The sequence below is a fragment of the Theobroma cacao genome, chromosome 5 (assembly GCF_000208745.1).
Source record: "Theobroma cacao cultivar B97-61/B2 chromosome 5, Criollo_cocoa_genome_V2, whole genome shotgun sequence".
Lineage (NCBI taxonomy): Eukaryota > Viridiplantae > Streptophyta > Magnoliopsida > Malvales > Malvaceae > Theobroma > Theobroma cacao.
In genome coordinates, this window is record NC_030854.1 from 22,622,756 (window position 1) to 22,632,351 (window position 9,596).

The 9,596-nt window shown below is 35.3% G+C and overlaps 1 protein-coding gene across 3 annotated transcripts; it reads right to left on the reverse strand.

Moving 5' to 3' along the window:
• On the reverse strand, positions 257-4,167 carry LOC18598717 (LOB domain-containing protein 6). Of its 3 annotated transcripts, none has more exons than XM_018120841.1 (3): positions 3,828-4,167; positions 1,825-2,523; positions 257-454 (listed from the first exon to the last, which is right to left on the reverse strand). In XM_018120841.1, the coding sequence occupies exon 2, from the start codon at positions 2,506-2,508 to the stop codon at positions 1,858-1,860; it is 651 nt and encodes a 216-aa protein (XP_017976330.1). In that variant the 5' UTR covers positions 2,509-2,523; positions 3,828-4,167; the 3' UTR covers positions 257-454; positions 1,825-1,857. The 3 variants fall into 3 exon arrangements, with proteins under 3 accessions (XP_017976330.1, XP_007028431.1, XP_017976329.1); XM_007028369.2 differs by lacking the exon at positions 3,828-4,167 and adding an exon at positions 2,976-3,567; XM_018120840.1 differs by lacking the exon at positions 3,828-4,167 and adding an exon at positions 2,791-2,872.

The window sequence follows — 9,596 nt, forward strand, 5'->3', positions numbered from 1 at the left end:
TCCTGCTATCCGAACGTTATGTTAATAGGTCCATATAACATATATATATATATATATACACCAAAAGAGAGTAAAAAATAAAACAAAAAAACAACCAACTGTTGGATGAACTGTTTAAGGACAAAAGTTCAAAAGAGTGGAAACAAAACGAAACCATGCCTGGCTATTGGCAATGGCACATTTTAAGAGGCAAAGCCCCACGAACTAATGGTGTTACTGTAAGTCTGGAAGAGTAAGTACATTTTTGGCCCAAATATAACATGATGAAATTAAACTAGTGGATATATAGAGAAGAGTGCATCTAACTACACATCGAGATATGGCAAAAATGTCTATGAAAATCGAAAAAAGGAGAAGAGACACTATTTTAATTATCAATAAATTAAAATAAAACAACAGTCTCCCTCTTAATTTCTCTCAAGGCTGAATCTTTAGGTGAAATTAAGACCAAGACCTGCATTACAAGCAAAAAGCAAAAATATCAATACATTGGTGCAAGGCAACCGTGCGCATTAGAGCGGGTGAATGATGAGTTTGGAGGCTCAGAAAGGGGCAGAGCTGTGCCTGTGCTGCAGCAGCAGCTGCTTCAACTGTAGACAAATTTTTTGACGCCCATTGTTGGCCAATATTTCTTTTGTTGCGTTGAACACATATTAGTTAGTAGGCCTTTTGGTCAACAATGGGAACTGTGTCTGAACCTCCTTGTCCCATCTTTTCTTATTTATTTTATTATACTTGCGATGAGACCCCCACGACAACCATCTATTTCATATCTGCGATCGAAATTTTAAATTTGGAAAATATTCTCCTACTTACCCTCGACCTTTTACGGTAAAATTTCAAACTAGGGTTTTACAACAGTCACCCCCCCCCCCCCCCCCCAAAATTAAAAGATGAGTCTTAAATTTAATGTTTACCCTCCTTCCATTACTTTATTATTCTATTTGATTTTCACAGAATTTTGGGTATTTTATGTTGAAATTTGAAAATATTTTATTAAATTGATTCTCCATAATTTTTAATGTTAAAAATTTAAAAGATTAACAAAAATAAATTGTGAAATATAAAAACATATACGAATTAAAAAAGAAAAAAAACCTAGGCTTAAGACATCCAAAAAAAAAAGAATAAACAAAAGAAGACAAAAAAGGGTATTTTAAGAAATGATGTCCATCGTATTGAAAAAGAGATAAATCATTTATTACAAAATTATTTTTATAAATAACACGTGGTTGACATTGCCATTTAGCGTTTTTATACTATTTAATAGGAATATAGCACATGTACATAGGTAATTTGTTAAAGAAATGTAAATTTCTCTTCCTTATTTTACATATTAGAGATTAAACTTTAATTACAATCAAGTAAAGTAATCCAGTAATAATAGAATGTTTTGATGAAAAAAGAAGAAAAAAAATAGGAGTTGTAAATCAAAATGACCTGCTAGGGCTTATGCCAAAATTAATAAAAACTCATCTTGTTTTGGTAAAAAAGAGAATGTATTCACAACTCGAGAAGTTGGGGTTTGGACCATAAAATTCAATTTTATGGAGAACAAAAATTTCTCTTGTCAGAGAGATGAGGCAAAGGGGAAATAAGAGAGAAAGGTATGCTCTTCTTATTTGAGTAAATTCCTGGTTTTAACATTTACAGCAAACTGCATAGAACCCTAGTTTGTCATTGTGACAATGAGTCATTTTTTTTTTTTATATTATATTGGGTACCAATTCCCTCTTCCCTCCAATTAAAACAAAACATTAAACTAGAAGGTTAAGTGGACAAGAATAAAAAGTAATACGGTGGCATGAAGAGGATGAACTGTACCTGTGATGATTAGGAAGTAAGGAAACCCTAACCCTAGGAGGGATCAATGGTACGGCGGTCATCTCCAGCAGCCGCTCTAGGTTGTTGGTACTGACTGAGTTGACCAATTCCTGCAGAAACATTCATGGCTAGAAGGCTTGCATCATAGTTACTGCCTGCATCAAAGCTCCTTATCATCTGCTGCTGATGATCCCGTGGGAAGAACTGGTGGTGGTAATGATGTTCCCGACCTCCTCCACCACCGCTGCCGATCAGATTGATCCCCAAGTTCTGATGGGTGTTGGCCGTGGCTGTGGCTGCAGCTGCTGCCGCCGCAATGAGGCCAGCGTGGCCGGTGATGCCCAAGCTCTGGTACTTGGAAAGTTCAGACTTGGCACAGCTCAGATCCATTTGCAGCTGGCGGAGCTGGTGCTGAAGGAGAGATATGACTCCAACGCAGCCATAGACAGGGTCACGGAGGCGCATATCTGCCTCGTATGCTAGTGAATTGACAGCGTCCTCACGCTGGGATGGGTGCAACTCGTTGAGCAGTTTTGTGACGTTGCTTGCGCCGAATACCTTGTGGACGTTGGCAAACTTTTGGGGCTGATCAGGTGGGAAGTAGGGTGCAAAAACGCACTCTGGCTGGCATTTTCTCCTCAAGAACTTACATGCCGCACATGGGGAATTGGATGATGATGCCATATTCCACCTTTTTCTCTGCAACATCATATCATGCACCAAAACCAAACATAAGTTTTTAGCATTTAGAGTAGAATCCTAACAAACGGGGCAAGGAAGAATTTCTAGGCTTATACAAATCAATTTTCACCATAGTGGAAAAGTTGAACAGTCAATATATTTTTCTGATTCAAGAGAGAGAGAGAGAGAGAAAATTGCGGGCACTTAAAGAAAATTAATTAAAAGGAAAAAAAACCATTATACTCCTAGCCTACTAAATGGAAATAGTAGAACAAAACCAATTACAAGATCAATAATGGATCTCAAGTGGCGGTGCGGCTGCAACGGGCGAGGCTTAGGGCTTGGGGGTGAATGAAATTTTTTCATCGAAGAGAGAAATTAAACCTACTACCTATCATACACAAGAAATGGAAAGTTGACGGCTTTATAAATTTCCGTGTATAAAAAACACTTAAAACTGGAAACATTACCCTTGCAGTATCTGCTCGTTAATTACTGATTCAGTCTTCCGATCCCTTCTCTGAATTGGGTTTCTAAGGAATTGAAAGCAAATCTTCCACTCTAGCTTATGATGGTTGGCTTTTGAGAGATCTAACTAAACTCTGAAGGGGAAGCCAGACCTACACCTATTTATGGAATATATTTTTTTTCTTGGCAATAATCTCAGAGATGTCTCCCTCGTCTCAAATTTTCACTCGTATGGCCGCAAGGGAATCCATTTCTGAGGATTATGCAGTATGGAGGAAGAAAGAGAGAATTTTAAGTGTAGGTAGCTTGTAGGGTTTTGAGGAGGAGAGCAGGAAAGGAGGGGAACAAGCAAGGAAGGCTGCCTGATTTTACCGGTAGGTTAGAGGGATTGGATCTCGCGAAGAAGACCTTTACTTCGCTACTTTCGATGGAAAGGGGTTTTGGGGAGCAGAACTTGCTTGAATTTCATACAAAAAATTATATTGTTGCTGGCTGCTTCATTTTCATGAAAAGTTGTGAAAGAGTGAAACTTTATTATAAGGAAGAGGGGGATCAATATTAAAATTTAGGAACAAGGATCAACTCACCACCTAATGATATACGAGTACAATATTAGAAAAACATTTTTTATAAAAAATAAAATAAAAAGAGTACACGTATCTCTATTTTTGAATGTGGGAAGAAAAAAAAATAAAAAGGATACGGTGAAAAGAAGAGATGGGAAAAGATTAAGAGGAGGGTCTCTGACTCTGACTATGGGAGATCTTGGGATGAAGAATTACCTCTTATTCTTATTCTTTTTGTCTTGGGAGTTAAAATAATAAACAGAAAAAGATGATTTAGGCGAGTAGTACTAGTACTAGACGTGCGTGGCCTCGATTTCTTCAGTCAAACCTTTTTAGTATTATTTTTCCTTTTCTTTCTTCCAACTTTTCCACTGCAGTTGACGGGGCTTCGGGGGGGGTTGGATTAGATGGACGATGAGTGTTGGTGGATCCTCTAAAAAGGCCCTCTTTTCTTGTAGTATCTTTCTAGCCCTTTTTTTGGCGTCGGGAATATCCAAGAGTTCATGCAAATTTGTCTTCTCTTTTGGCTGTATGTTCGCCGGAAAATAGAGGGGCGAGGAACGTGCATATAAAGATGATGATGAGCAGCAGTCGCTGATGTGTGTAAACTATGAAGCTACAAGGCATAGGGTGGAGAAAGAGAGAGAGAGAGAGAGAGAAAGTGTGTGTGTGTGTGAGTGAGTGAGAAAGAGAGGGAGAGAAGAATTAAGAAACAAAGACATAGAGAGAGAGAAATAGAGAGAGAGCGGTTTATATGGAGGAGTGATGGGTGGGACTTGGGAGGTAAAATCGGCGAAGGAGAAGAGGGAAAGTCCCCCAGGAGCAGAGGCTAAGGGGACGCGGAGAAAGCAGGCAGAGAGAGAGAGAGAGAGTCGGGAGTGAGGCAGGCAATGAGTGATTTGAGGGTGAGGGGACAGGGAGGCTCTCTCTCTCTCTCTCTCTTTATTAGCTATAGCTAGCTGTTTGTTTTTTCTTATTATTACTCAGACTTATCAGAGATTTGGGGCATGTTGTGTTGCTGTGACATGACCCTTCCTCCTTTTTCTCTGCTCACTGCTTGTACCATCCTCCTTCCCCCCCTCCTTGCCCCTTTTTCTTTTCAAGTTTTATTAGGCCTTCAGGTTGTCCCCATTCTGTGTGTTTTACCCACCTACCTCTGTTCAACTTCACCACGGGCCACTGCTCCACTGCTTCCGTTGGGATTCATTACATTTTGCACACAATAAACCTTAATTCTAACATCAATTTTCCTTAAATCCGAATCACTTGGTTCAGCTTCAAGTTCTTACCCTGTTTTTTGCAGACCAAATCAAATTCATGTTGTAAACCATAATAATGGTACAATAAGCAACCTCATATCTTAATTATTTACTAAAATTTTAAATATTTTTCACAATAGGCTTTAATTACAAAAGAAAAAAAATCATCATGTGATTTAAGATGTGCTAAGGGCGAATGCAATGAGCCCAAACATAAGGATCGCTGACGCTACTCCATTGACTTCATCACCATGCCCAAATTTCAGGGAAAGCGCATTGTTAGAGTTGGAAATGTCCGAAGTGATTCCAAGTAGACAGTGCTCAAAGGAGGTTAATTAATAGCACTTAAAAAAGGATTTTGGAATCTTAAACTTGAAGGATTTTAAGGAACAAAACAAAATTAACAAGGTAATAGATGACTTAGTACAGAAGAGGTTAAGAGAAAAATATCATGCAAATTAATTTATAGTGGTTCAGTCACCTAGTTGAACATCCATTATTTTGACAGTCTTTGTCAAAGATTTTTATTAATTGACCATACAATTTATATATTCTTATTAAGTTAGAATTTTCTATGAATGGTTACTGGTACATTTTCTAATAATGTCACAATTCACTCTAATTGGATATTTTCCTATATGATTATATCTAATGTTAATATTTATATTTATGTCCAAACAAAATAGATCTAAGAAGAAATTCTTGAATATTTGAAACACTACAAAAAAATTTATAATGACAAAAAAAATAAAAAGCACAGATGTATACTAATAGTGAGTTTATAGCATATTTAAATCTATAATATCATTTATATTTTCAAAATATTTATCAATTTTTAAAATTTCAAAATTTTCTATCACACTTTGATCTTAAATTTGTTAAATTAATCAATATTATTGGCTTGATATCTATTATAAAAAACAAACAAAATTTTTTAATGCAATCTAAATTATAAAAATGCCTATAACTTATATTAATAGTTGATAATAGCATTAAAATCTGTCGAAAGTTGTCTAAAAATCCGTCTATAAAAACCCATATGGTTCGAAATTGGTTAATAAATTTCGTCAATATTTCATCAATATTCCATCGATTTCTGTAAAAAATAAAAATAGAGGGATTATGGTAATTTACTAGTAATTGATAATATGTAACAAATATTCAAAGACATCGATCTAAAATATATGAACAAACATTCAAACACACAACTCAAATATCTAAACAAATACTTCATGTAAAACACATCTATACAAAAAATTATCATCCATTATTATTCAAGGGATGAAAGTTTATACATAAAGATGCAGTTCAGTGACAAAGCAATGTCATTGTCTGCTCTTGCAACCTTACCTGCATTGGCAATGCTTGCCTATTGTGGTGGAGGAACTGCAATACCTCCCTATCATTTGCATAAGTCACTCCATGAAAGTCTTAATAGTCTCATTATTCTCCTTCATTTGCTGTTGCATTTCTGGCACATTGTCATTATTATTCGCTACAAATGTCAAGAACATTTTCTTCTAGATTTTGAACTTGCTGTTTGAGAGGACCCTAATGAGAAGCATTTGCCCCCGAAGGTCCACATGCTAACTTAGACGTTGGTGCAAGTAAAGTTGTAGCAGGCACCACAGTCCCAAAGCCATACACGTCAATGATGGTCTTCGATCCTCCAATTGGTTGAGCTAAGCACGCAAGTCGAACTTCTTCTGAGAGGCTATGTTGTCACCGTACTTCAGGTGTAATGTAAAAGCATAGATTTCTTACAAAAATACGAACATGAAAGATGAAATTTTATATTTTTTATGTAACAATAGTTAACATTCAAGTATAAATCAAGCTAAGTCACTTACACTAATAATTTTGGACTTGTTATCCAAAAAATCACCAATCTTGTTCAACATTTATGTGGCCGGTTGAATACTTTTGAGAATGGGACAGGATGTTTCGACTGATATGACTACATTCATTTACAAAAGAAATAAATTATCAGTTTAATGATTATTTCTTTTTAGTTAATCAATATAACGTGCTTTGTATAAAATGATGATTAAAACATTAAGCTAAGTAAATAGTAATTCATACCGTCCTATTTGCATACATAGATAAAGGAAGTGAATAGCCTATGTGTTGGTAATGCATCACTCTTTTTTCCATTAAGCAATTCACCTTTGCTTTTTGGGATCGATTTTACCATTTATTAGGCCCCATTCTTCATAAATATGAGCATCCTAGATTTCTCTCATGATCTATTGCCTTGACATCCTTTTACAATCTTAATGATATTCACGCTAGCCTTTGCCATTGCATTTTTTTTACTCTTCTCCTAGCATGTCTTTCAATTTATCCTTACAAATCTTTGCTTAGATGTTATTGATAACTCCAAAAAATAGAGTTATTTTATCATATTTTGAACATTAAAATTGGCTAAATCCTATAGATTAAATTCGAAATATTTAGTTTTTAGTTTGTTTCTTAGGTTAGTTTTAATTATTTTAAGTCGTTTGATTTTAGTTGATTTTTTTTAGGTTTTATGCTAATTATTTTTACTTTCTTTTGTTAGTAACTTAGTTGTATGTTTTTGAAGGTGCACAATCAAAAGGAGCTCCAAATGGTGAACAAAAACGCAATATGAGCCAAATTCTAGCAAGTTCAGTGCCACAGCTCTGGAAAGTTGGCATCGCAACGCCAACAGTGCACATAGCATTAAACTAGAGAGGCCAAAGCCGCAGTGCTGGAAAAGTTGAGGTTGCGGCACTGACGTGATATTTTATTATGGGAAGGACTTTAAGTAGGGTTTTTGGGGCTTATAAAAGGCATCTTTGGGGCAAACAAGAGGCATTTTTGAACTTTGGTTTTTTTGGAGGAAGAGCAACCACCAAGCGTGTAAAAGAACAAGGGAGACTTTGGAAGATTGAAGACCCAGAAATCTCTAGTTTTCTTTTCTTCCTTTTTTCTTCTTAGATTTTCTTGTAATGTTAATGATGGTGAAACTTCTTTGGTTTATGTTTACAGTATTTAGCATAAATTAATTTATTTCTCTAGGATTGCAATTGAACTCAACAAGTAATTTGGATTTTTAGTCTTCTCTCTTTCTTATGATTAATGGTAATTGAGTTGTTTATTTCAATCCTGTGTTTAATGCTTCTGATTGACTGATCACCAATTCGATTGATTTGGTAGCCTAAATAAACTTGGAAAAGGGCATTTAGTCTTAGCCACTGATGGAATAGCATATGTTCAAATTTATTTAGTACATTGAATGATTTGATTTGCATGTGAGATAGAAATATACTTACATGTCATATGTAACCAATATAGAGTTTAAGCCTAATGAATCTTTCTTTAATCCAATTCTCATAGGAATATAGTGAATTGGTTGAGGAAGATATTTTTATAAGAATATCAAAAAATACTTATAATTGAATTAGAACTCCTAGTTAACCACTCAATCCATGTAGTAAGTGAAATGAGATTAGAAGAGATTCAAATGAAGTGTTGAGGGAAATTGTAATCATAGGCTTTTTCTAATTGATTTTTCCAGTTAAATTATCATTCCTGTTTGCTAGTTTTATTCTATTTTGTAAATTTAAATTTGTGTTTGAATAAAATTAAATTGTTATAATTTTAGTAATTAACGAATTTTGGTAACAATTCCTCGTGGGAACTATACTTTACTCTTTACTATATTACTTGTTAGCAATATGTGCACTTATGTAGTAAATCCAACAACATTTACGTGCCCCTGGAGCATTTGTTAAACTCCAATTAAAAGTTTCTTATATGCAAAATATTACAAAGGAATCTTCAATCCATTACAAATAAATGAAACCATTTAAAATTTATTTATGTCATTAAAACTCTTTGTATTTATGTCATCAAAATCTATACTACTACATTAAAAGGAAGCTCCAAAGAAGCTTTCACGTTAGGCCATATCTAGGGCTCCATGGTTGCGTGCCATGCAGCCTTGCTGGGGCTAAATAAGGGTTTGGTTTGGAGAGGTCATGTGGCCTAGTTAAGACTTGAATAGGGCTGCGTTTGGAGACTTAAAGCGTGGCTTTATTGTGCATTTTGGGGGGGCGAGCTGAAGGCTATAAATGTTGGCAATTGAGGGCATTTGTAGGTATCTCTTTAGTGTTCAAAGTAGACTTCAATCTAAGTATCCATTGGTTATTCCGATGATTCTTTGACTAGCTTTCCATTCTTTCAGCATCCCTCCATGGATCCAATAGTTATTCTGATGATTCTTTGACTAGCTTTCCATTCTTTCAGTATCCCTCCATGGATCCAGTAGTTATTTTTTGTTTCAAGCAATGGGAAAATACTATGTGATTTGACATAGGTTTTTGATGAGTCATTTTTGTGATTTTTTGACGGCTATACTATCACGACCTGGAACTCCCCATCGAGCCCGTGACAACCGCCGCAAGGCCTCGACAAACATTCTTCACCCCGAATGTTGATCAAAACCTCGCAAGGCTCTCGTATCAGCTTTCGCACTTCCCTGGTGAGCAATAGTTATCAAATATCAAAATTCGAAGGATTACAAATCATTTCCAAATCAGAACATAACATATTGTTTTCTAGCTCACAGGGTCATTTTCGTCATTTTTGTCAAAAATCTCGAAACTTGCTAAAACTGTAGTAGGTAAGCAGAAAATATATATTTAATGATTTAAAAACAAATTAAGTATCTAAAACGTTCATTTGAAGTGAAAATTTGACCATTTGAATATAATAAAAATATTCAATAAAATAAACTATTTTCTTGTAAAATAATTTTCATAAAACTATCGGT